This window comes from Gymnoscopelus braueri (genome assembly GCF_963280865.1).
Source record: "Gymnoscopelus braueri genome assembly, chromosome: 9".
In the NCBI taxonomy this organism is placed as follows: Eukaryota; Metazoa; Chordata; class Actinopteri; order Myctophiformes; family Myctophidae; genus Gymnoscopelus; species Gymnoscopelus braueri.
In genome coordinates, this window is record NC_137610.1 from 43,389,275 (window position 1) to 43,416,846 (window position 27,572).

The following is a 27,572-nucleotide window of genomic DNA, read 5'->3' on the forward strand; positions in this document are numbered from 1 at the left end:
ATATTTTTGATATCTTGACTGTAAAAAAGCACATTCTGCTGTGAACATCATGGCCTTTGCAATGACCCTGGTTGCAGCTCTTCTTCATAGTGTGAAAGACAGGCCGATGCAGGTGTGACCATCTGTCAATTGCAACTATTTTCATTTGAAGTTGGAAGTACAATTGAACAAGTAAGTGTTTTCTTGGGGGTGGCGGCTTCTTTTCGAAGCTGCTCAATCATTATATGCTCCATTCATTTACTTGTCATGATTTCTTGAATTTGCTGTCTAATTTTAAATCTACATAGGGTGTAAAACAGAGGAGACGGCACAGGAAAGAGTCAGTCGAAAAGCTGAGGAGACTGTGGCGGACAGTAGGAAACCTGAGGGGGAGACAGTGTACAGTGAGAAAACATGAGAAGACATAGCAAGTAGGAAAACTGTCTCTTCTACACCGTCTCCCTCTCTCAGACTGTAGGAAAGCTGAGGGAGACAGTGTAGCGACAGACAGGGGGAGATGAGTCAGTCAGCGTAGCACAGACAAAGTAGGAAAGCTGAGTAAGAGAGACAGACAGTAAATAAATGAGGGGTAATTTGGCCTTTATCTTTTTTGGATACCATGCTCCAAGGCAAACACACCACCAACATCAAAGGAAGAAAAGGCACAGACAGTGCATAATATAAAAACATATATTTATTGTTCTGTTATTGGGGTTAACTTGATGAACAGGAGATGTACACAGAACACCTGGAGAAGAAAGCCTAAATCTGCTCTCGTCTCTGATCAGTGGCCGTTAACGACGCAGTGAGGAAAAGCAAAAAATGAATTGAAAATATTTTCATGGCGTGATGGCGGCCATCATGTCATCCACGATGCACGAGCATTCTAAAACCATGCAGACTTTAGGCTGTTTCTCAAAGTGGTTTGAATCCTTGACAAGTTCATTTACAACTAGAAACACTATACATCTCTGTGCTTGGAAAAACCATCCCCCCAAACACAACCAATATTCCCCGACCCCAAACTGTTATTTTTTTCTCCAGGACTTTGATAACATAACCATTGACCCATTCTCCTCTCCTCTCCTCTCAAAGTCAAATGAGACTTAATTCAAAGTCAAGTAAAGCTTTTCTTTTAAAAAAACAAAGAAAACTGACAAGTAATGATACTGAGTGCATCTCTCAAGACTGATATAGGTGGTGCTCTGTAGTCTGCAAAATAGTGTGTGGTTTAAAATAGATAAGGATAGATTCAAGATAAGATATATATTTATATATTTATAATAAAGGTTTGACTCTGTAGATACAGTGACAGCCACCAGTGCTGTCTATACACACATTCCTCAGTACATAAAAACAAACAAAACGCCACAAAACTCCCACCTACTTTGTCTCACTTTTAACTCTGGGAACTCAAGTCCGGTCCCAGACAGAAGTTGTACAACTACATCACCCAGAAACCCCCTTCCCAACGGGACACCTCCCCACCACCAAGCTCCTCTTGTTTGAAATTAAGATATTAAAAATGACCACATAAGACGGTGGTGGTGGTTGTGCCACATGCCGGAAAACTGCTTTGAAAACTGCAAAAATACAAATGCACAACAGTGTAAAATAAACCTGCTGGAGCTAATAAAAATACTATAAACTGAAGCTGAAATGGAACGTGTGCACTGTGCAGTCAGTGTAAAGAGATTATTATTATTATTGATGTGAGGATGGATGTTGCCTTTTGAAATGCAGACCCATTCAAGTACTTTTCATGACCAAAAACAACTGTGTAAATAGTCCACATGGAAGCATATCGCATACATTAAGTAAGACAGAATTGACATTACTTGCCCAGCATGGCAACTCAAAATGCTAATGCATTGTGTCTAGTCCAGCTTCTGTTAGATGAAAAATGTATTAATCCTGTTTCATTTGTTCGGTATGTGCTATCATTTGCGTGGTTCATTGAGATGTGACATTTTAGTAACTCACTGGAGTGCATTCAATTTAACCTCATGTTAATATACTGTAAAGAGCTGATCTGTGAAACAGATTTCAGAGTGTTGAACGTCTCTCATCAATCATTCTTCACGGACATGAACGTTTCATAGTGTAGGTGTTGATTGATCCAATGATCTAATCCAGAACAACAATGAGACAATATGCAGATAGGGGGTACAGTGCCTTGCTCAAGGACGCTCGGACAGGATGGATACACACCGTCGTGTGGGTGTTGACCCTGTGACCTTACAGTTAAAGGTCACTCCACCCAGTCCAGACACATTTTGTGCGTCCTTCATGCTTGTTACCCAGTTGGCGAAGAATAAAGTCTTGAAGTTGAAAGGTGTAAAGTGTAGTGGTTGAGTTGAGACAAGCAGCCTCCACAATGGCAGAAAGGAGAGGGTCTGTTTGTTGGGGGAGTTGAGTGAGACCGGTTCCCCATGAGGATCCTGTTCATTTCAGTTGAGTTCAGTTGAGTCTGACGTCTCACCAACACGTCCATACACACACACACACACTTGTACGTTCCACATGCGACGTGTTCAATTCAAAGCCAGTTCCATCGCTGTAGTGCGAGGAAACATTGTGCTGATTCTCTCTGCGTCCACAACCCTCGCCTTCAACGCAGTTAAAAAACCTCCCTCTGGGAGATTCACTGTTCATATTTATTTATGTGCAAAAGTCATCCAAAAAAAACCCAGAAGCATTCAAATGGCAAAACAACACAACACAAACAACACCGTAGAAAGAGAAAGAAGAGAAAACATCTTGCAGTCCCTGAAACATACTTGTTCTCCTATTCACCGCCATCCCAAGGCTCTGTCTAGTTCTGAGAGTCCCACCTGACTTTGTTCTTTAAAAAGGTTCATATGAGAATGGAGTCGGTGTCTTTGTGAGACATTTTCGTCGGTTTATGTGCCACAACAGGAAATGGAAGAGGAAAACTGAAACTTTGGATTAAAAACAAAAACACAGACATTTCCAAAAATGCGGTCACCTCTTCCAGGTAATAATAACTCATATTGGATATATCATCCATTGCACATGTTCCAAAAGAAAAAAGAGATTTGTTTGAACCAATTGTCTATACAGCTGCGGCCCTTCTAACACTTCAAGACCAGCACCTTTTCAAAGAGGGATTCACCTACACTTTGTCAGCCATGACTGGTGTGAGATTTTATATCAAGAAAAAGTATACAGATACTGTAAATGCCACTAAATACTATACACGTCTACATCAACAATACTTTCGTTTTGACAAGTGATACAATTTGTTCTTAGATTCAGTACTCGGGTAGTCCCTGCTGGGCTCTGTAGGGCTGTGTAGTAAGTCTAACTGCAAATTCAACCGGTTTACACTGTGTAAGGACACTTCAAATGAATAGGACAGTCCACGACAATAGACATTTTACAGAAAGAAACTACATGAATGTAAATTAAATATCTCTGGTATATAAACTAATCTTAAAATGACTCGTGGACTTCCCAACAGCTCTCTCTATAGTCTCTGATCTTTGGCGAATAACTTTTGCATATCTCTTTGGGTAGAAAAATATCTCACTTACAGACATCTATATATCCCTAATAATCGCCTAGGGTAGCTTTTTATTTAGAAGAGGACAACCCATGTTGTGTTTAGTAACAGTGTGTGAAGGTAACAGTCTTGTCCATTGTTGTTGATTATTATACTCTCTCCCTTTTAAATTTGTTTCTAACTTTTTAGGCTTTATAGTGTGTAGTACCCTAGTCCCAACCCTTACACACATTAACCTTCACAAGTCCAATGTATGAGCTTGTCATTATTCCGTCTGAGAACCAATATCAGTTGCTGTGTTGGATATAAGTGAATGTAAAACTCTCACTAGTCACAGTGGCCAACAGTAGAAGACTGTGGTCGTACTGGGCAGCGTATAGGTATATGTATGAGCAGCATTAATAGGGTGTTGCTGTAAGAGAGCATACATAATAGGTCAACTTTGTTGTCTTGTTGGTAGCCAACCAATCCCCCTGGCCAACCACATTGCTTATTAATTATTTTGGAAATGTGGCACACATGTAAAGCTAATCCCAATACAGCTATAGAGATGTGAATGGGCTGAATCACTAGGGCATAAATCTTGGGACTACACCCAAATGAACACAGGAACTTTTTCCTTTCAACTGATAGAGAAACTTTCTCTCAGGGCACGGCAGTAGTTGACTGGACAGTGTGTCAACCACGTAACTACAATGTCCCCAGTTAATTCCAGCCGATGACATGAATGTCGTTCCCCCTCTCGCTACCCTTGGCATCCTGACTTTCTACACGCTCCTATGTAAAAAAGAAAAAGAAAAGCACAGCCTAAAATAATTATCTAAAAAAACAAGAACAGAACAACATTCTCTGTCTCGTGCCAAAACATGAGAAATCCTTTCACGTTCGGTTGTGACACTAGAAAAGTCATCAGATCCTGTGAAAACACTCTCTCCAGTCTGTTATATTGGAAGTCACAGGTTTATGTTATCATACATAGCTTGGCTGAAACAAATCAAGGAACCACTCACACCTTCCCCCCCTCGACACACACACACACACAGATCTGAGAGGCTTGAGACGCAAAGCATTCCAATGTGGTTCTTGCAGAGTTCAGAAGGCTGGATGCCAGTGTGTTTCAGTGGATCTGTGGTGAAAGTGCTGAGGAAGGTAAAAGTGAAAGTAGAGTACCTTTTAATTAGTCTGCGGGTGGGAGGGAGCGTTAACCACTGTCACTTGTTGAAATCTTAACTGTTTGAACCCACTGAAAATGAGACATTATGCCAATTGTACATTCTGGTTGTTTTGACGACTAAAGCCTCTCCTATTCTCCTCCCTCACAAAGACGGAGACTTTCCCTCTCGTTGGAATAAAAACACCCAGCAGGCAGTGACTGAAGTGATGATGAAGGAGAGTGAGAACTGCGTACACTATCAATTCACTATCATCACAAACAGGACGGCATGTTAGCCTCTAGCACGGATAGTTAACCTTCATCACACATAGCGTCTGAAGGACAAAAGGGTGAGGAGGGGGGGGTGGGTCTGTTGTTGTAGCGAACGCGGTGAAGGTGGGGTCGGGTGCCAGAAGCACTGCAGACGGTACCAGAGGGCGGAGTCAGCTCATAGTGGCTGGGTCTGTTTCATATGGAAGGTGTGATGGGTGAGATGGGTTTGCGTTTGAGGCTGCGCCAGGTGCACCGCGGAGGGGTTGGGGTTCGGCGCGTTCTGCACCGCCGCCTGGGTGCCGGCGGACTGTGTCTGCTGCAGTATGTGCACCACCCGGCTGAGGCCGTCGGTGGTGGTGAACGCCAGGTACTGGCAACACAGCCAGTCCTCCAGGCTCACGCCGCCGCCCGCGTCCAGCGAGCGCTCCGCAAACTTGATCATCATCAGCGTCCGTTTGAGGTCGAGCCAGTTCTGGAGCGTGGTCTCGCGCTGGGACTCCGACACGGGTGCCCCGGTGCCGCTGCCGGAACCCGAACCGCCGCCACCACCACCGACCCCGCCACCACCCAGTGCCTGGAACAGGTCCTCTCTCGGCCCCCAGAGCAGGCACTGCAGGCAGGCTCGAGCCTCGGCCATGCGGATCCTTTCGGAGGGGTTGACGGTGAGCAGAAGGCTGGCCAGCTGCTGCAGACCCTGGGAGTAGAGCGAGCGCACGGGGAGCGGAGGGAGGTCGGCCCACGTGTACTCCCTCTCCTTTAGCTCGGGCGTCTCCTCGAAGGGGTTGGGCCGGTGGAGCATCTCGTAGATCAGGATCCCCGTCTGGAACTCGTCGCACTTGCGGTACTGCGTCGCCGTGACGAGCTCGGGCGCCAGTCGCGACTGATCCCGCATCGTCTCCCGGTCGGAGGCCGTCGTCGTCGTCGACGACGAGGCGGGGCTCTTTTGTTTGGCCTGGGAGAAGTTGCTGATGATGAGGCGGGCGGGGCAGGTGGAGTTAGCCGCAGCGTTGGCGCTAGCGCCAGCAGTAGACGAGGCGCCAGCTCCTCCGTTGCCATTGTTGTTGGGCTCCGCCAGGTCATTGTTACAGAGCTGCCCCAGATGGCAGTGGACCAGCAGCAGGTTCTCCAGCCGCAGGTCACAGTGGGTGACGTGGTACGGCTTCATGTGTTCGAGTCCCGAGCACAGCTGCAGCAGGAGGAGGCAGACCTGGCGCTCGTACAGCTCTGGGTTTCGGGTGTGGCGCGCGACGCCCTCGCGCACGAAGTCCGCCACGGTCTGGAAGGGCACCTCTCGGGTGATCACCACCACGCGGCTGCTCAAGCGCCCCCCGGGGGTGCCGGCATGGCTCCCCGCTCCCACTCGGGGGTCATCGGGTTTACCATTGGAGTTCACCAAGTCAGACGTTGTGTTCTCCTCCGTGCTTTCCAACTTCTCCGTATTCCCTTCATCGACCTCCTCCTCTTCTTCTTCTTCTTCACCTGCATCCTCCTCGCCCTCCTCTTCCTCCCAGGGGAGGAGGCGAGCAGGGACGTCAGCCAGGAAGTGTCCACAGTCCTGCTGGATGTTGAAGTGGACAGACAGACTCTGTCTCACAGCCAGGCTGTGGAAGAACTGCTGCTGGGTCGCCTTCACTTTACTACGACAGATCTGGAAGAGAGGAGAGGAGACGATTACAATCTAGGCATAGAGGAGACACTTATCCAGAGAGACTTTTGGCAACGAAAAAGTGAGTTGTCGAGCAATTAGAGTACGTAGTATGTGTAATGGGCCGTCCATAAAATGCACTATGACTATAAATACATTGTTTTAATGTCCACACCACAACTATAACGACAACAGTGGCGAACAATATACAGTTTTTATAGCTCTAGTGCTTGGTGTGGAGAGCCCTTTACAGGGTAACCAGGAAAGTAGAAAACCTGGCATCTCTAAATAACATGGGTTATTATTTTATTTACTATATACTAGGGGTGTGCCGATACACTAATTTCACCAAACGATACGATACGATATTTGGCTCACAACTTCGATACGATTTCGATACCATACGATACGCACTTTTTTATTATGAAAATATATGGGGGGAAAAAAAAGCAAATGCAAACAAATAATTCTGTTTTTGCATTATTCAGACGCAAACTTGTAGCTTTTCAGCTACAATAGCCGTTTTGAATCCAAATAGGGCAATAGTGTGACACCTGACCCGAAAAAAAACAACATGTTGTCACCCTTTTCACCTCGGGGCTGTTTGCATGCCTGATTATTATTATTGTAAAAAAAAAAAAAAAACGATATTTTTTCCCCCCAAAACGATACATATCGTCACGAAAACGTATCGCGATATATCGCGGGACGATATATCGGCACACCCCTGCTATATACTAAATATTATTTTATTAACTAATCTGTAAATAACATAAATAGCATCTCTGAACACAAAGGCAGAGAGAGAGGAAAAGAGGGGAGAGGAGAAATGATATGATGGACCATAAAAGTTGAGTATTATCCCAGAAGGAACCAGTGAAAAAAAGTATTATGGTAGTATTATGCATTATGCATGCTATGGGTGTCTCCCTACCTCCGTTCCTTTCTGTGTCTCTTTCTCTTTGAATATCTATCTGTCTGTCTGTCTCTTTCTTTGACTGTCATCTCTCTAACTGTCATTCTCTGACTCTCTCTCTCTTTGACTAGCTGTCTTTTTTACTTTATTTCTTTGACTGTTTCTCCATCTTTGACCATATCTGACTGTCTCACTCTTTGACTCTTCTCTCTGTTTGTCTGCATGTCGGTCTGTCTCGCTGACTGTCTATCTCTGTCTTGCTATATTTCACCCTTTCTCTGTTTCTCTCGCATTGTCTCCATCTCCCTGATTGTCTCTATGTTTGTGTCTCTCTTTGACTCTAACTCCCTCTTCCAGTGTACAGCTGAGACAGAGGAAATGAGAGAGGAAAAGGCCAGGTTGTCAGACGGAGGCATGAGGTTTTTTTGGTCAACATCTAATAGATGTTGACAGATAGATCCATGTTGACAAACAGGGATGCGCTCAATGTGTGTGCATTTGACCCTCCAGGTGCTGTAGAAGAAGTCGCATATCATAGCTATATTTTGAGGTCCACATGAAGAGGTCAAAGCCTTCGGGTACGCAGGGGAGAAGGAGATAGAAATACAGATGTATATTTAATGATACGTAGTGTGTTTATTGACCTGCCTGCAGAAGGTAAATCTGCAGACTAACTTTGATACGATTTCGATACCATACGATACGCACTTTTTTATTATGAAAATATATGGGGGGAAAAAAAAGCAAATGCAAACAAATAATTCTGTTTTTGCATTATTCAGACGCAAACTTGTAGCTTTTCAGCTACAATAGCCGTTTTGAATCCAAATAGGGCAATAGTGTGACACCTGACCCGAAAAAAAACAACATGTTGTCACCCTTTTCACCTCGGGGCTGTTTGCATGCCTGATTATTATTATTGTAAAAAAAAAAAAAAAACGATATTTTTTTCCCCCAAAACGATACATATCGTCACGAAAACGTATCGCGATATATCGCGGGACGATATATCGGCACACCCCTGCTATATACTAAATATTATTTTATTAACTAATCTGTAAATAACATAAATAGCATCTCTGAACACAAAGGCAGAGAGAGAGGAAAAGAGGGGAGAGGAGAAATGATATGATGGACCATAAAAGTTGAGTATTATCCCAGAAGGAACCAGTGAAAAAAAGTATTATGGTAGTATTATGCATTATGCATGCTATGGGTGTCTCCCTACCTCCGTTCCTTTCTGTGTCTCTTTCTCTTTGAATATCTATCTGTCTGTCTGTCTCTTTCTTTGACTGTCATCTCTCTAACTGTCATTCTCTGACTCTCTCTCTCTTTGACTAGCTGTCTTTTTTACTTTATTTCTTTGACTGTTTCTCCATCTTTGACCATATCTGACTGTCTCACTCTTTGACTCTTCTCTCTGTTTGTCTGCATGTCGGTCTGTCTCGCTGACTGTCTATCTCTGTCTTGCTATATTTCACCCTTTCTCTGTTTCTCTCGCATTGTCTCCATCTCCCTGATTGTCTCTATGTTTGTGTCTCTCTTTGACTCTAACTCCCTCTTCCAGTGTACAGCTGAGACAGAGGAAATGAGAGAGGAAAAGGCCAGGTTGTCAGACGGAGGCATGAGGTTTTTTTGGTCAACATCTAATAGATGTTGACAGATAGATCCATGTTGACAAACAGGGATGCGCTCAATGTGTGTGCATTTGACCCTCCAGGTGCTGTAGAAGAAGTCGCATATCATAGCTATATTTTGAGGTCCACATGAAGAGGTCAAAGCCTTCGGGTACGCAGGGGAGAAGGAGATAGAAATACAGATGTATATTTAATGATACGTAGTGTGTTTATTGACCTGCCTGCAGAAGGTAGGTTTACTCGAGTTTGTGTGAAACTGCCTTTTGAGTTTGTTACTGCACTTTTTATATATATACACCGGTATATATATATATATACACACACCGGTATATATATATATATATATATATATATATATATATATATATATATATATATATATATATATATATATATATATATATATATATATATATTATTATTATTTATTTATTTTTATTTCATTCATTGGCCTTTAACGTCTGTCCTCGATATATTTATTTATTATGTGATGATTTCCTTGTAAGGAAACGACAGTTTTTACGTGCACTGCCTGTCTGGGGTCAGAGGCAGCCTATGTGTTGAACAATGCAGAGGGCACTGCCACAGCTCACAGCTTTTTCATACACCCCCCATATTTGCAATAGATAGATGTTTATAACCTTGCTAGGAGTAAGATCCGTGCACGCAGCACCTTAAGCACTAGGACAAGCTGTCCTTGATTCTTTCTTTTTGGTTTATTTTATTGTTACTGTGTATTATTGATGCTGCTATAATGGCATGAGGAACAATAAAAAAAACATTTGTTTTACTCTTATGTTCCTGTCCAGTAGACAAGTAGATAATATAACAGAGGTACATACCGTATGGCAGTAGTGTATGTACAAACTACCACGTTGAACTGAATTCCAAAATCTCTAGCTGTGAGGTCATTACTATATCTAAATCTATCTCTGCTGTCGGGCAGAAACCAGCTAAATCCAAAATGTACAATTTTCAGGAAAAAACAAAACAAAAGGAGGTTTTGTCCATCATTGATAAGAACAGCTGAATGGACCTCAAAGCTCACAGTGAGGTTGGGGGTCAAAAGGGTGTGGAGCCTGGAGTTAGAAAAAACAGCTAACTCCACCTCCCTTTGGTGGAGCTAGCTGGTTTAGCACAGTTTAAGGATCCAATGGAGTTATCTGGTTTGGTCGGAATCGCTTTTTAATACTTTTCATTGGTTCAATATTTTTTTAACCAACACACAGACTTAAAGGGTGTTCAATAGCAATGGTTTATTAAAATAAAATAAAAAGCTGAAAAATGGAGTTAGCTGGTTTATGCCAGACAGCAACAAGACAAATTAGTATTTTAGAATTTAAAGGGAAATAGTATTTTTAAGGCTTCAATTCAGAACATCTGTATGGTAGAGTATATTAACGCAATATAACTACTACAACTTTGATGGTTGGAGGTGATCTCCCTGCTCTTTTATTGAGACATAACAGCCTCTGTTTGGGTAGGAACACTACTAGAGGTACAAGAGGTATTGCTCAAAGTACAACATCTCTCCTGCCCCAAGCGAGCATTCCGTCATAGAATTGTCAGTAGAAATTGCGTCCCTCATGCGGGAGACCTGGGTTCTAATCCCAGGTCTTACAGATTGCCGCTTTAAGGCAATAACGGCATTATTCTAAGTCTCACCTTTATGGCGTAGTTGACCAGAGGGTCCTTGGCATAGGAGGCTGTGTAGTAAACGGCATCTCCAGCCTCACAGCAGGGCTTCCCTGTGGTCAGTCTGAAGTGAGACCAGCTGTCCGTCCCAAAGCGCAGGTGATCCTTCTGTCCCGCCATGAACCTGTCCTCACACTTGGCTGCCAACTTCCTCAGAGTGTCCGTGTGAAGACCCCGGATTCTCCCAACAACCTGGACAGAGAGCAACACATACGCTGATTACAGTAATACATAACACGTCCAGTGGTGGAAAAAGGACTAAAATGTTTTACTTAAGTAAAAGTATCAATACTGCAATGTAGAAATACTCTGTTACAAGTAAAAGTCCTGTATTAAAAATTTACTTAAGAAAAAGTACAAAAGTATTGGTATTAAAATTTACTTAAAGTAACAAAAATAAAAGTACTCATTATGCAGAATGTCCCATTTCACAAGTTTCATGTATAAAATGTATAAGAATCTTTTGAAAATAGCCGAACTACAAGCTCACAATGCGTCGCATCGCTATTTTCAAATGGCCAAAATGTATATAGGGCTGAAGTTGTTAATGTATATTTTGTAATGATAATCAAAATCTACAAAGTAACTAGTAATTAAAGTTTTCAAATCATTGTAGTAGAGTATAAGTAAAAGTATTGAAAATACGCCAGTAAAATAAAAATACCTCAAAATTGTACTTATAGTACAGTACTTGAGTAAATGTACTCAGTTACTTTCCACCACTGAACACGTCATATGTTTCCAAAATAGGTCCATGGGCTTTCCAAAGAGTTCTGAATAAATATGGGACCATTTGCCATGGATCAATACAGTTTTGTAATGTATACCTAAACTGAATTAATTAGGTCGATAGAACAGTGAACAGTACCTATTCTGTACAGTACATTGTGTGTACACAATATACTGTATTTAGCTCAGGCCAAGGTATGTGACGGATTATGGTTTGATGCATGTTTCTATTGTATATTTGCATTTGCAAGTAATAAAAAGTCTCTTGCAACCTGAATAGAATATTTTTGACAGGTGCGTTAGTAGAGTATACACGTACAGATCAAAGAATAAGAAACACCTACACTGTCTTCACTTACTCAATAAAGATAACCATTCGATCAAAGACCTTCTTGAGTCTAAAAACTCATCTAGACAGATGACGGACATTATATGGGGTTCGCTATAATCACTGTGATGAGACATCTGATGTTTGTCAATATCAACTGGGATGTCCAAAAGTCCACATTTAAACTGTAAATACAAATACAGTCCTGTGCATATACTGTACACAAGCATTATCACATGAGAGGTCTAAGACCAATTTCTCTGATTTTATTTATTTTATCTTAGTGAGCATTGTCAGTAGTCTGTTGTTCTGTCCATCCATGTTTGCATTGCTGTAACTGTGTGACAGAACCGCTTCTTGGCCAGTTCTTTCTTGTAAAAGAGACCTACGTGTCAACGTTTTAACTGGTTAAATAAAGGTTATAATAATAATAATAAAGAGGGAGTGCTGTCCCACTGTATATTAGCATGGCTGTTATTCGGTTGTAGGCACGAGGCCACAGGCCAGGCTAATATACTGCACAGTAACAGCACAACCACAAGTGTAATATTTTGTTTTAACAGTCCTCCTATAAAGTTAATGAAGTAATGGGAGACAACAGTTTATGTTCATTAACTCGGCTCAGCCAAAATAATATTGTTTCTTTAGTGGCTTCCTTCAGTTGCTAAGCAACACATAACGCTTGCTGGCTAACGGAGCAAATTGTTGCAGTAAAAAGTACCAGTGCTGTTGTGCTCATCAAACTCATGGAATGCCTCTCGTCCAAAGCAAATTACGTGACCAGAACTGTTGTAAAATTGAACATTATACTGAGAATTGTAAAAGGCGGAGAAACATATGACAGAAAAAGTTGAAAATATTCAATATTATAAAATCCACCACATTATTAATTATGATCATACCTCTTCCCAGCTTTCCATGCCTCTGTAGAGGACGGGCCGGTGGGGTTTGGAACCTCCTCCACCTCCTGCTGCTGCTCCTCTCCCAGTGGTCCGAACCCTGGAGGTCAGACACTCTGTGCTCCTGTAGCCTCTCCTCTCCCTGCTGCCCGTGTTCCCAGCTCCTCCGGGAGGAGGCGCCCCAGACGACGGAGGAGACACCAGGGACGAGAGGCTGTTGGCCGGACGGCTCTTGTTGTTGGACATGGAGGTGCCGGAGGCGGCGATGGGAGCCACGACGGCAGTGCCTCCAGGCCTCTCCAGGGAGTCACCGCCGTTCTCCTGCTCTCCGTGAGGTCCTCGGGGGTTGGGGTGGGGCTGGTGCTGGTGGTGGAGGTGGTGTGGGGGCTCGGAGCTGAGCGAGGAGCTCTGGCTGGCCGTCTCCCAGGTGGAGTCCAGGTCGTAGAGGGGGTTGGCCACGCTGAGGTTGGTGCCAGTGGGCTTGGCCTCGGCCCGCGCCCTCAGGCAGGTGTTGTCCTTGTTGTTGCCCCCCGCGCCCAGTCCCAGCCCCGGCAGGTTGGGTTCCGTGTTGGAGCGACCGGGGGGAGGGGCGGACGACTTCTTGGGGAGGGGCGGAGGGGGCGTGGCTTTGGGGAGGAGGGGCGGGGGCGTGTTGTTGTCGTAGTCGTTGTCGTTAGAGGCCAAGGTGTCGTCGGAGGCCTTGATGTTCCGTGGCTGTTTGAGAGGGATCATGTTGGCTCTGGACTGACCTGCACACAACACAACAATGCACTAGTTAGGCGATGCCGATGAACGACAGGGTAAGTGGTCGAGGATTTAGAGTGCTATGGAAATAAGTAAGCTCTACCAAGTATCTAGTAAAGTGTGTGTGTGTGTGTGTGTGTGTGTGTGTGTGTGTGTGTGTGTGTGTGTGTGTGTGTGTGTGTGTGTGTGTGTGTGTGTGTGTGCGTGTGCGTGTCCAGAGGGCATAACAGCTGGGCAGGCCTTTCTTCTATCCATCCAGATGTCTGCCTTACAGTCCCCTCAGGGGAACTTAAGGAGACACTTTAATACATACTTGTTTTATAAGGAGAGTGGGCAGTCTACCCCCTTAGTATTTTTGCCTTTATTTAGACAGACAGTTGAGAGGGAAAGTGTGTATCCCAATTAAAACAGACTAAGGGGCTATGTCCACTGATTATTTTTTTTTTAGCTGCCAACTCATTTTTGCCATGCATTTCTATAGGGACTACACACGAGGAAAACTCTTCTTCCCAGTGCCGAGCCTTGTGTTTGCGGCCAGAGATTTTTGGCGGTGTGCTCTGGTCGCATTGAGTAGAAAATAGCCGGGAGAAGAGCACCACTCATCAATGTTTTTTGACCGACCAATCAAAATTGAGGAAGAGGCACGTGACTATACTACAAAGATCAACAAACTACAAAAGAAGATGCATACACGATATCCACACATTGAATACATAATGCTACTTTGAAAGGAAATCAACTAAAAAGTCCCAGAACCACAGAGAAGCCTATATAGAGTAGAGTAGACAGTAGAGACTTTCCATCTCTGCACATTAAGGTGACCTGAGACAGCTGGTTCTTGGACTGACTAATAACAACAAGTCAACAGTGATCTCAGGTTTCTTGTCAATTCTCCGTAACATACTCACTATGGGATATCACCGCCCCCTGGCGTTGATGCAGAGCTACATACCATAAACTCCCGGGCCATTCATTGGCTGAGAAGGGTATGTCACGTGTCCGGTAGACCGGAAGAGGTATAAAACCTCTTGCGTGACGTGGCTCATCCTCTTTCGCTTCTCTGCATGGCAGATGCAACAGCTCAAGACATACCTTAATAATAACAAACGTAACTTTGATCAGGACAGAAACCAGCTTTAGCCCACTCGGTGGTACTTGTACTAACCAACGGGTTTTCCTCCTATTAACACATTGAATGCCAAAAACGGTCCGGACCGTTTTTGAGGGTCCAAACGAGAAGTGCCGAAAACGGTCCGGACCGTTTTTGACCCAATTCTATTTTTATACATGTGGGCCACGTGGGGCGCTAAAACGAAACTTTGACATCACCCAAGCAGTTTCTGAGAAGAAGAGGCTGGATGTGGCTCCATGTCAAAAATCCTTCCGGTCGGCGTTTTCAATGTTATCTCCTTGATTAAAAGCTTAATATCTCCATTTCTTTTTAATGTGGTGGAAACGAGCCGTTTTCGATCGGCGATCACGCTGCAATGGAGGGTCGCGTTGGAAATATTATTGTTCCAGGTGATAGAGTCATTTTGGTCTCTTATCTGAATTATCATAATGTGTCTAGGGTCCTTAACCTGGTTAAAATGTCCTATTAATTATGGTCTCATAATGGGCCTGTAATACTGTCATGTTAAAAGTACTCAGTACTCTGTACTCTCAGTCTCTCTGTCTGCCAACCAAGGCCATGTAGCTGCAGCTGCCGTAAGTGGCTATCTCCAGAATGTTCCCAATCAGTTAAAACATGTCTTGTCAACGCTTTGCGCTTTAATGTCAAATGGTGTGATCTAATGTCCTAATGACCTGTATCTCTATACATGACCTATATCTCTGTATGACCTGACATCGTCACTAATTTACTCTGTCAGCTGTCACCCTGTCACAGATAAACCTGCCACATGTCCTATAATATCGAAGGGATAACTTGTTTATGGAACCATAAGATGTATACAAGGATACCCTAAGATGAACAACAACTTATTATTCAGACAGCCAGACGCCTTGTCCATCTGATGACTTCCTTCTACGTATGAGGGTCTTACAACCAATCAGAAGAATACACCTATATCTGATGCCATGGATGTCCAACTCTGTATAAATAACATTGTCTGTTGTTAAAACTTCAGTGTGATTATTATTCTTGTCTGTAACTTGTACTGTCTCTGTGTACACGCTCGGACAATACAGACTGATCAATTTTGACTTACCAGGAGGTGTCTGACTATCATTTCTTTGGGTGTTGACTGGACGGGTATTGGGGGTCTTAGTACCAAACCATCTTTTTACATCTTATTATAAAATCAAGCTTTATCAATTGGTCCTTCGAAAACGGTTAGATAGCCATTCGAGATTATAATTATTATAATTTTCTCTCGACCGGTCTGTTTAGAATCAGCTTTAAAAATGTCTTTATTTTGAATTCCTTCTGGGTGACGATTCAGCGGCGAATTCAGATTCCGTTTTTTTACCCTCTTCCTTTTTTTGGACCTCACTTCCTGCATTCAGTCAACACTCCAGAGAGCTGATCTGCTCATCTCCGCGTGCTGAGACGGTTCTTATCAACCACCCTGCAGCCAGACACTTTGGGTATGTGACAGTTCTGTATTGCTCACACAGGAGACTATTATAGTACTTGTTATATCTTGTTTGTCTTGTAGTTTATATGTGCTGTTTGTTTTGTTGATCTTGTTGTCGTAATGTACTGATTTTCTGATTCCATACTGATATTTGACCTAAGATTAACCCAGTCAGATATAGCCACCCTTTCACACTGCCTATTTGCTACATGTGGGTTAATGTTACACAACGGGTCTCATATCAACCCATAAGAGGAGAGTGTTCCAGTGTCACTCTCCAATCCTGGCTACATTTACCTGCTCGCCACAGGTAATACCATGTATACAGATCTGTGTTTTCTATGTCAGTATCACCCTTACCATCCCTCTTAATACGAAACATTACCAGCCAGCTGCATACCGAACATTACTAACATGTTCGACCCAGACGACAATTGCCAGGTTGTCATCCCTGTCACCCTTGCTTCAGAAACTTCAGTACATTGTGTTGTTCGTTTGTCTTGTTTGGTCAGTACATATTTTGTTTGTTTGTTTGTCTTGAATTATGAGTTACATCCATGCCATTACAACGGTTCTGTCCATATAAACTATTATATAGTATCATAATATAATCTCCCCTCATATAAAAGTTGTCTCTCTCTCTCTCTCTGTCTCTCCCTACCCAGCCCTCCCAACCCTTCATGCTGCGGGCCCGTTATCACCTCGACCTTGCAAACAGCTGCCTCGCTGTTACTTGAATCTTTTAGACCATTTCAACATTGACACACACAGAAACTTTCAGTGTGTGCCAATCAAGAGGGGAATTATTATATAGTATTATAATATAAATATAGTCCAGATACACCATTCAATTAATTGAGATCTCCTGTGTTCCTTCGACTTCTCTGTGTTCCTTTGTTTCAGACAACCTAAACCAGCTACGCCATCTCCTCAAATCAGCCCTAAAAACAGCATTACACCAGCACGGGACAGTTGGTATAATCTCTATTCCTTATCTCCTAGGATTATAACACAGCCTGCTGATTTGCGTATTTTTCAGAAACTAGCCATTTAAAACCTTCAATTTCATCCCTGTTTCCATACAGTAGAATACAGCCGAGCGTATTTTATTATTATTATTATTATAATTTTAACTTCACGTCATGGGCAGTCTAATACCAACCTTTACTTCATGCATGGCAAAACCAGAACGGCCAGTTATGGCCATACAGGGTCCTACTGTTCGCCCCCTTACACCACCTAGACAGGTTTCCAACACGAATCAGGCTAACATTACACACCCTCCAAACACCGGACACACTGCTGGACCTTCTACAGCAGGTAAAGGTCGGGCTCCGCGAGATTATACGAGAGTCCAGTGTTATAGTTGTGGAAAATATGGACATACCCAGGCAAGGTGTTACAACCTAAACCAGGAACTTCCCTTTAAAATGCACACACGGACATCCCACCCCAAACTGTCCTGGAAAATTAAACGTAATCGCCCCATACTAATTATCGGCGACTCGAACTTGGCAAGAATGCCCATGCCACATCCAGGGTCAAACATACAGATACAGGCGTATTCAGGGGCAAAATATCCGCATTTCTCTCAACTTTTTGCAAGGACACCGGTAGACCACCACGCCACTGTTCTTGTCTTATCTGTAGGCATCAACCATCGGAATGAAAAATCCCAGCGGACTTGTTCCCAGCTAGATGAAATGTACAGGGCAGCTCAGACCACTTTCCCAAACGCCTCCATATACATCCCCATGGTAAATTTCAGTAACACACTGCCACCAGATCAGAGGAAGGCATTAGGGTTGCTTAATTTTCACATATATTCCCACTATCGCCATCTTCACACCCTCCCTGAAGCCGAGTTCGAGACTCAGGGAGATCAGATTCACTGGACCCCGCTGACTGCCAGTAGAATATTTGCCCATTGGGGACGTCAGTTAACCCAGTACACACTCGATGCTTTTGTTCTTTTGGGGTAAATTTCAGTGACTCAACCAGTAACCTCTACACCCACTCACTTCATGAAATTCAAATTATAGGTTCATATGTGTCAACAAAATATTTATGAATGGCCATCTTGAAATAATCTGATACCTATTCCATATATATATTTTCCCAAGTATTAATCTCTCCTTATGTGCCTTGTTCTCATTTTTCTATATTCTATGTCTCACTTTCCGTCTACACCAGAAACTTGGCATCATGGCGTGAACGGCTTCCCAGGCGTGGCCCCACCAGTGATAACCAAGGGTGTACCGCTGAATCAAGCCAAATCACTATCTCCACGACACCCAGAGCACACCAGCGTATTAATTCCATTTGATTATTTGGCATTCATTAGTTCAGTTTCTGATGGGCTGATCTTAAGTTAAATCTGTTTAATATATTTTTTCACGTTAGAGGTTAGCTGAGATCTTATTTTTTTTGGTAGGTAAGGGGGTCCTGTTTATGACGACGGGGAAATCTTTTCTGGCATAAACGGAATCCCACCCTTTTGTTTATTTTGATCTACCCATCATTTTTTGACTTCATGTTAAAATTCCACCCTATAGTATTTTGTTGTAAAAACCTTCTCGACGTCTGTTTTATGCCTCACAGAATCACTGATACCCCGAAAGAAGGCAGCCGAGATCCATTCAGATCCAAATTACTGATTTTTTTGTGACCCAAGACCGTACGGGATCAGAGGTCAGTGGATTTCAGGGGGGGATCACAATGAGAGGTAAGGTGCATTTTAACATCTTACGCCTCCTGTGCTCCTTCTGAAACTCCAAAAAGGAAAAAAAAAAAATACGATTTACACATTAATATGAATCCTGGTACAATTTGCTCAGTTTATAATAATAATTCATATCCATTTACTTAAAAAGGAAGATATTTCGTTAGATTCCCAGAGTACACTAAAATACTCATTGTCAATTTACCCACTACTAAGTATATTAGATAATCAAATTCATCATAGGTTCTCTCACTCCCTAATATAGCCTCTCATTTCTCCAGTTTCTTATCTGTTTACATTCTCTTGTTCAGCTGTTCTCATAACAAAGTAGGCTATGGTTAATAATTGCTCACAGAAGTGTGAAAGAAAGTACAGAAAGTGAGTTATGTCGAAAGTAAAGAGAAGTGTGAAAGAAGGTAAAGAAAGTCAGTTATGTCGTAGTGAAGGTAAAGAAAGTCAGTTATGTCGAGTAGGGAAAGTAAAGAAAGTGATCAGACAGAATGTAGAATGCAAAGGATTTCATTTTATTTTATTTTTCACCAGTTTGCTGTCTCAGAAAAGTCTGTGACCGAATTGTTATGAGAACATTCTGACTTTGTGAGGGCCATTGGGCTCAATATAACTTTAACCCATTCCTTCCAATTACAGTAACTCCCTTATAGCAATATCTATCTATCTCTATATATATAATATCAGTTTTATTACTGTCAGCCCATTATTAATATGTTTTCCTTTATTTTTGCCATAATGTCAGCACCATCAGCATATGAATGAGTTTGTTCATCTAATTTAGTAACTTTAACTGTTAAGCAAACTCCAATATCCAAAATCCCTTGTGGAGATTTCCGTTTCCGTTAGGGTCTGTAACAGCCACGTTGCTATGGCAACTCATTCCAAAATGACCTCTTAAAACTCAATTTCCCATAATTCCTTCTGGTATGAGACTCCATTTCCCATAATTCCTTCAGCAGGAAGTGTTAGTGGTATGTTAGACACGGTTCCATGGCAACCTAACCCTGTAGAGTCACTATTGAATTCCATTTAAAACATAGATCCGTTAAATTTACCCTAATAAGATTCAATTTGTTCTATATCAATATTGGTGAACATTAACTATAATATTAAGTTTATTATCAAGTCATTTTGATTTATTTTAAAAGTTTTGAAAATATTTTATCATTTTAACTTAAGATTTTTTTGTAAGCTTGTAGATTTGCTAATTTTCAGAAGCTATTTTTCTGTACTGATCTCATTTCAATATACTCTTCAGAACAAAGATGTTTATTCCTTATTTTTCATTGTTATATTTTACTTTTAAAAGTTTTAATAATAACTTTTTAAAAACATTTTTAAAAAGGGAAAAATTAATTTTAATTTTTTTTATTATTATTATTATTATTTTTTTTTTCATCCCCTTTCTCAACAACAAATCATCTGACACACACTATATTATAGATATATGGGTGTCAAATAGAGGGGAGTTTGATGAATATTTGATTTAAATATGATATGATTTAATGTTTAAATGCTGTGTTTTGTGTTTCATTTTCATTTTGTGTTTGTTTCATTTTAGAACGAGAATGTAAACCACCCCATAAATCCAATTCCTGGACAACTATAAGATTTCAACTTATGTCTTGGATAGACAGATGTTTGATGCCACATGCCTACATGCAATCAGGAAGTATTTCTTGAGTTTTAAGATGATATCACGTAAGTTTTTTCCCAAAATAAAGTGTAAAGTGATGTACAAATTTACATAGTACAGAAGTGTCCCGTTCCATTTTAAATACTTGTATCTTGATAAGAGCACAAGGACTGCAGCTCCACAAGGAGGAAGGTAACTTTTCTATTTCTGAACGTGTACAGAAACAATCAATGACCCGAGACGTAGGTCTCTTGTCAGATTTCAATATGAAAACTTACAGACTGGTGAGTTGTCCCTCCCTACAATCTCTCTGCTGCCATGCCATTAAACTGTGCTAAAATTGTCTGTCTTAGTTAAACCAAACATGTTGAAAAGATTTGCTTGGGACGGTGACATTAGCTGAGATTTTTTTTGAATTATAATAAAGTTATTTGCAAAGTTGCAAAGGGAAAACTTGTGGAAACGTGTGGAGTGTCTTGGGAATTCATGAACTATAGCCCTGTTTTGCTTCCTATTTGAATAAATAAATTATACAGTCCTTTTGAAGAAGTATAAATGTGTATGTTATCTAACTAAGCATTTATTTTTGGCCTTAAGTCATTTAAATCTTTGCCTGTCTGTGATTTGGTTTTGAATAATGTCACAAGGTACAATCAGCTTGACCTTTGACCCTATCCAAATCATGATAAGATGTAGGATTGATAGAGTCATTTTGGTCTCTTATCTGAATTATCATAATGTGTCTAGGGTCCTTAACCTGGTTAAAATGTCCTATTAATTATGGTCTCATAATGGGCCTGTAATACTGTCATGTTAAAAGTACTCAGTACTCTGTACTCTCAGTCTCTCTGTCTGCCAACCAAGGCCATGTAGCTGCAGCTGCCGTAAGTGGCTATCTCCAGAATGTTCCCAATCAGTTAAAACATGTCTTGTCAACGCTTTGCGCTTTAATGTCAAATGGTGTGATCTAATGTCCTAATGACCTGTATCTCTATACATGACCTATATCTCTGTATGACCTGACATCGTCACTAATTTACTCTGTCAGCTGTCACCCTGTCACAGATAAACCTGCCACATGTCCTATAATATCGAAGGGATAACTTGTTTATGGAACCATAAGATGTATACAAGGATACCCTAAGATGAACAACAACTTATTATTCAGACAGCCAGACGCCTTGTCCATCTGATGACTTCCTTCTACGTATGAGGGTCTTACAACCAATCAGAAGAATACACCTATATCTGATGCCATGGATGTCCAACTCTGTATAAATAACATTGTCTGTTGTTAAAACTTCAGTGTGATTATTATTCTTGTCTGTAACTTGTACTGTCTCTGTGTACACGCTCGGACAATACAGACTGATCAATTTTGACTTACCAGGAGGTGTCTGACTATCATTTCTTTGGGTGTTGACTGGACGGGTATTGGGGGTCTTAGTACCAAACCATCTTTTTACATCTTATTATAAAATTAATTCTTTATCAATGCGTTGGAAATATTATTGTTCCAGGCGTTAGTCGGGACCCTCCGCCGTCTCGCACGCACGCTTTGTTTACATGCATTTCCGCGTCGGGGCTTCTCACAGCACGAAATGTATAACGCAAGTGGATGGAAGAAATGCTGGCACTCAACGTATAATATTTTAATAAACCTCTGGCACCCAATGTGTTAAAAAAAAAAAGGTTTTATTATTTCCGCTCCCGCGGCTATCTTCTCTTTCTTTCTTTTACTGCTAAAGCAAGTTTTCCTCCTTTGAGTTTTCCGCGCTCTTAGCCTTGCGGTTGAAAGCTAACAGGTTAGCTCGAGATGGAGGTTCCACGTCCCTGCGTATTGCTGCTCTGCCGCTTGATGATCGCCGGGGATGACCCTCGTGGTTTCTGCATCTCGTGCCTCGGTCTCTACGGGGCCGGGGCATTTCCAAGATGCACCGGGACGCTGCGAGGACTGCGCTGTTCTCCACGCTGCACCTCGATAGCCGCTTAGCCAGGGCAGCGCCCTGGCTGCGGGAGGCAGCGACGTCTCGTCCCCGGTCGTCGCGGATCCAGCAACACGGCCCAGGGAACGTGGGTGGTGGGGCCCACCACGTGCGCTCACAGTCCACAATGGGCCCTCCGGCAGTCCCGGCTGCGAGCGGCGTTAGCCCCCGCTCGCAGCACCTCCAGGCTGCTACACAAGCCGTGCTACGCAGCACTGCAGCAGCCGCTAGCACCGTGTCTGGGAGAACCACCCAGGTGCAACTACCTAGCGGCACTTCCTCCCCCTCTTCCCAGCCGTCTACTCCGCTGCCACAGCAAGCGTACCGGGCCAGCGGTGCGTCGCCAGGAGACAACGAAGGGGCGACGGCGGCATAGGCGAGGGGAGAACGAGGCAGAAGCTCGTGAGTGAGTTAGCTCAGACTAGCTACGTTAGCTGCTTCGCTAGGTTAACGTCGCCTTAGTCAGGCAGTGTTTTGTTGGCTTAACACCCATGCAACAGGTTATTAACAGCGTTGTCCTAGCCTAGCTTGCCTCGCTAGGATAACACCAGCTTGTTAGCCTTCTCACTCTGTGTATCGAGCAAACCTCGGGGGCTTCTGAAGACCTTACTCGATGGACAAGATGGACGGCCCCTCGACTGCCAGAAGGCCATGTTTAATGAAAACGAATGTGTGTTTAAAGTACAATTTTTTTTCTGCCAAAGAAATAAATGTGTTACATGTTACAAACGATCTCGTTCTTTCACGTGGCTTGAGTGCAGCGGAGCAGTGGAGTCCCCTACCGCGGGCTTCTCTGCTCCAATGCTCTCTGTATATAAGCCCATAATGTCTGTGATGCCCGAACTCCGGTATCCCAGACATTGATGGGATAATATCTGTGCATGTAATGTAAATGTATCAACGTTCTCAATTACATAAGCCCACACTGTCTAGAACACCCGAGTCCCGGTGTTCTAGACATTGTTGGATAACATATGAAAGAGCAGCGGGCTTCTCTGCTCCAATGCTCTCTGTGTATAAGTCCACAATGTCTGTGATGCCCGAACTCCGGTATCCCAGACATTGATGGGATGATATCCGTGCATGTAATGTATCAACGTTCTCAATTACATAAGCCCACACTGTCTACAACACCCGAGTTCCGATGTTCTAGACATTGTTGGATCATATGAAGGTAATATAAAAACCCACATCACCCCTGTCCGCCAGAGGGCGCAAATGCGCCAGTGGAATGGGGTCACGCCGGTTTTTGCCTTCCGTCCCACAGGAAGTGCTCACGCACCACTGTGAACCGGAAGTACTTCGGTCAGACATGACCCCTTGGCCGTACCGCCTCATGTTTTGCAGGCCACGTTCGCCTTTAACGAGCGACAAAGCATCCCCTACGGGGAGGAAGGTTTTGTCGCTCACAGGCTTCCGTCCCACAGGAAGTGCCCACGCACCACTGTGAACCGGAAGTACTTCGGTCAGACATGACCCCTTGGCCGTACCGCCTCATGATTTGCAGGCCACGTTCGCCTTTAACGAGCGACAAAGCATCCCCTACGGGGAGGAAGGTTTTGTCGCCTCACAGGCTTCCGTCCCACAGGAAGTGCCCACGCACCACTGTGAACCGGAAGTACTTCGGTCAGACATGACCCCTTGGCCGTACCGCCTCACGTTCGCCGCTGGAGGGCGACAAAGCACCTCCTAGGGAGGACGACTTTGTCGACAAGATGGCGGCGGCCAGAGTAAGTTAGGAAGAGAGTAATGACAGTAGCGTCGATCCCATTGTGAGAATGGAATGCGGAAGTGCTCTGTCTACGTCAATGAGATAGTTCCAATGTTGGAACTATAGCCCATAGAGGCCCGCTTTGCGGCGAGATCGAAGCGTGACGTTACTCTCTCTTCTACACTCTGGCGACGGCCAAGGTAGGATTAATCATTGATATATATATAGTTTTCACTGTATATATCTTTGGGCTTAATTCTGACGCCGGGGTCTTTCCCCGTGGCCAGTCTCGTGACTCCTCCGAGTCCTCCGTTGGCCCGGGGGTTAGCACCGCCGGCGGCAGTGGCAGCGTCACTGGTCCCCATGGCAACGGTCCCCATGGCGACGCTCCCACTCTCCGAGCGGCCGATGACGTCACCGTCCAAGCCACTCGCTCGGTGTGTGAAGCAATGGACGGTTTGCAAGCCGAATGCTTAGGTATTGCTCACAATACTAAGGGGTTTCAGGCTGCATTTCTCCACAAATCCCCCCGTGACAGAAAAAGTATTGTTTTCCCGTGCAAGGGGTCCAGCAGCCAATACTCTGAGGGAGGAAGTCTCCTTCCTCTTGAGCTTGGGCGCTATTAAAGAATTACTTCCGATACTTCTGTTTACTATCCCAGTACATCAGCGTTACACTGTGTGTGTACAGGGTTTTTCAGTACAGCAGTGACACACTGTGATTGTACTGATCAACTCCCCTGATCCGCAACAACACATTGTGGTTGTACTGGTGTGTTTTCCACGTGCTCTTATGCATATAATCTCCTATGTCGGACACGGTGTTGTTCCTCTCATGCAGAGGGTAAGGCAACCATGTCTCTGAGAGAGGGGGTTCACTCTCTCTCCATAGTGAGTATGTTACGAAGGATTTGTCAAGAAACGCGAGGTTACGTTGTAACCCCGGTTTCCTTAGAACTCAGAGTAACATAGTCAGAGAACTATCTATGAATCGGAACCAACTGGTTTTCTATTCGTAATATTTTCTGGTGGAAAAGAAGGGGGGGGGGGGGTACGACCCATTCTGAATCTGAAGGGTCTCAATAAATACTTGGGTCAAAGAGCGGACCTCTGTCTCCGCCATTTTGGAGGGACAGATGCCCCCTTTGCCGTACCGCCTCACGGACTACAGGCCTCGTTCGCCACTAACGAGCGACAAAGCACTCCCTAAGGGGAGGACGACTTTGTCGACGCTCCGTCCGGAGCCTTTGGGCTCAGACGAGAGGGCGACGGCCAAGGTAGGCTTGCTTCGGACGGCCCCGTTTGTCAGAGTGACAGCGCCGTTGGTTTCCATGGAAACAGACAGGCTGCGCTGGCGGACAAACCGGATGCTGACGTCAGGCAAGGTCCCCGTGACCGGTCACGTGACCCCGCCGGGTCCTAACGGACCGTTAGTACCTCTACTGCCTCGAGCGGTCACCTCAGGGTTAGCACCGCTGGCGGCAGTGGCAGCGTCGCTGGTCCCCATGGCAACGCACACAGGGTTAGCGCTGCTAGCACCAGTAGTAGCGTCTTTGGTCCCCATGGCAACGCACACACAAAAAAACGGTTCCCTTGGAAACGGATCTCAACGTTTCTTGGCCCATGGTGATTTAGCCTTGACTAGCTTGTTAGCTGCTAGGTTTGCAGAACCTCCAGTCAGGCTACTGTTGCTTCGATTGGCGGCTAACTGGCCTCACTAACAACCGCACATTGCAGTGTGGTTTTTTGGTGCAGCGCATAGCCAGCCCCGCTAAAGCAACACCACGGTGGCCACCTTCCACCGCTACCCTTCCACGGTCTCTAACGGTCCCGCATGTGCGGGTCCGCTGGATCACGTGGCGACATCACCGGTCCAGTTGGAAACGTGTGCGTTGTCCGCACTGGGTGACATCAGAGCCCCTCCTGACTCGCTTGCTGAGGCAGCTTGTTGGAGAGTTTGCAGTCCGGAACTGTTTTACTATCCCGGTACTTCAGTGGTACACTGTGTGTAGGGGTTTTTTCAGTACAGCAGTGACACACTGTGGTTGTACTGGTCAGCTCCCCTGATCAACAACAACACACTGTGGTTGTACTGGTGTATGACCCTCTCTGCGGACGGTGCGTTAAGGAGATGGGTGGACCAGCATTGTTTTCAATGCTTATTTCCACGTTCCTTTCTATCCACCACAGTCAGGAGGTGGCGCGGCACACAGACGTGGCCGTTTCCCCACTTGACGTCGAGGGGTTTTTCACCGTCACCGTCCGTCGAGCGTCTTGGTCCCGTCTCAGCAGACCACCTTCATAGGGGATCTCGCTGGGCTAGACCAGGCTCACGGCGCGTCTGTCCCGGGCGGGATAGACAGCGTTTCGGCCTAGGGTCTTCTCGCGTGAGGCGACAAGTCACATACAGGCTATGCGTGCAGGCGACGGGTCTCATGACTTCGGCCTTACACCTGTTTCGTTTGGACAAGCCCCACGTGTGACCTTTTTTCCCCGGAGGTGGATGTGGGCTCTTGGAGCCCCGTCCACCTGAGGTTGTCATGTCCTGATCGGAACCGACAACACCACGACCGTGTGCTATGCCAAAAAGCAGGGAGGCCTGGCCTCTCCAGTGTTGGACAGGCTAGCTGGCGATCTGACGCTGTGGTGCGACGCGCGCCTTACGTCAACCAGAGCCTCACAGGTACCGGGCCTCCTGAACAGTGGAGCGACTCTGTTGTCCAGGGGCGTTTTTTGGTACGCAGATTGGCCTCTCCTCCGGAGATAACAAGCCAGATCTGGGCCAGGTTGGCCGACTGAACTGCTTTATGCATTCCCGTCACGGGAGTTGGTCCTCTCAACTTGTCAGACTCCACGGACTGTCAGTGCCACTGGTGGCACTGGCGTGGGGCGCATGGAGGTTAGGAATAATCCTCTCCTCTACAACGAGCCCTGGGCCCTCCCCCCGATCAGAGATCTGCTACGGCAGGCAGGGGTCGGAATTTTCCACAAGCAACCTCAGGACCTAGACCGGTGGGCTTGGCCCGTGAGGGGGAGACCTTGACTTCTTATGGCCTGCCCCCTGAGGTGGTAGCTACCATCCAGGGGGCGAGGGCCCTTTCCACGGGGTCTGCGTACGACGACAGGTGGAACCTGTTCGTGTCATGGTGTCTGGGTCAGTCACCGCCGGTTGAGGCCTTCCGGGCCTCGGTACGCAGCATCCTCATGTTCTTGCAGGACAGATTGAACCAAGGTCTGGTTTTCTCGACGGTTAGGGTGTACCAGGCGGCCATTTCCGCTTGTCACGTGGGTTTCGATGACATGACGGTTGGCCGACATCCGCTGGTGCGTAGTTTTATGAACGGTGCCAGGCGGGCCAGGCCGGTCTCTAGGCCTCTGTTCCCGGCCTGGGACCTGGCGGTGGT

At 44.6% G+C, this 27,572-nt stretch overlaps 1 protein-coding gene across 1 annotated transcript in view; it reads right to left on the reverse strand.

Annotated features, from left to right (window-relative positions):
- Nucleotides 1-655: 655 nt before the first annotated feature.
- peak1 (pseudopodium-enriched atypical kinase 1) overlaps nt 656-27,572 on the reverse strand; it is a gene marked incomplete at its 5' end in the record, with an annotated part of 42,462 nt that continues 15,545 nt past the window's right edge. The window contains 3 exon segments of the mRNA XM_080438189.1: nt 656-6,579; nt 10,795-11,016; nt 12,784-13,529. Coding sequence (XP_080294315.1) covers nt 5,107-6,579; nt 10,795-11,016; nt 12,784-13,529 — 2,441 coding nt within the window.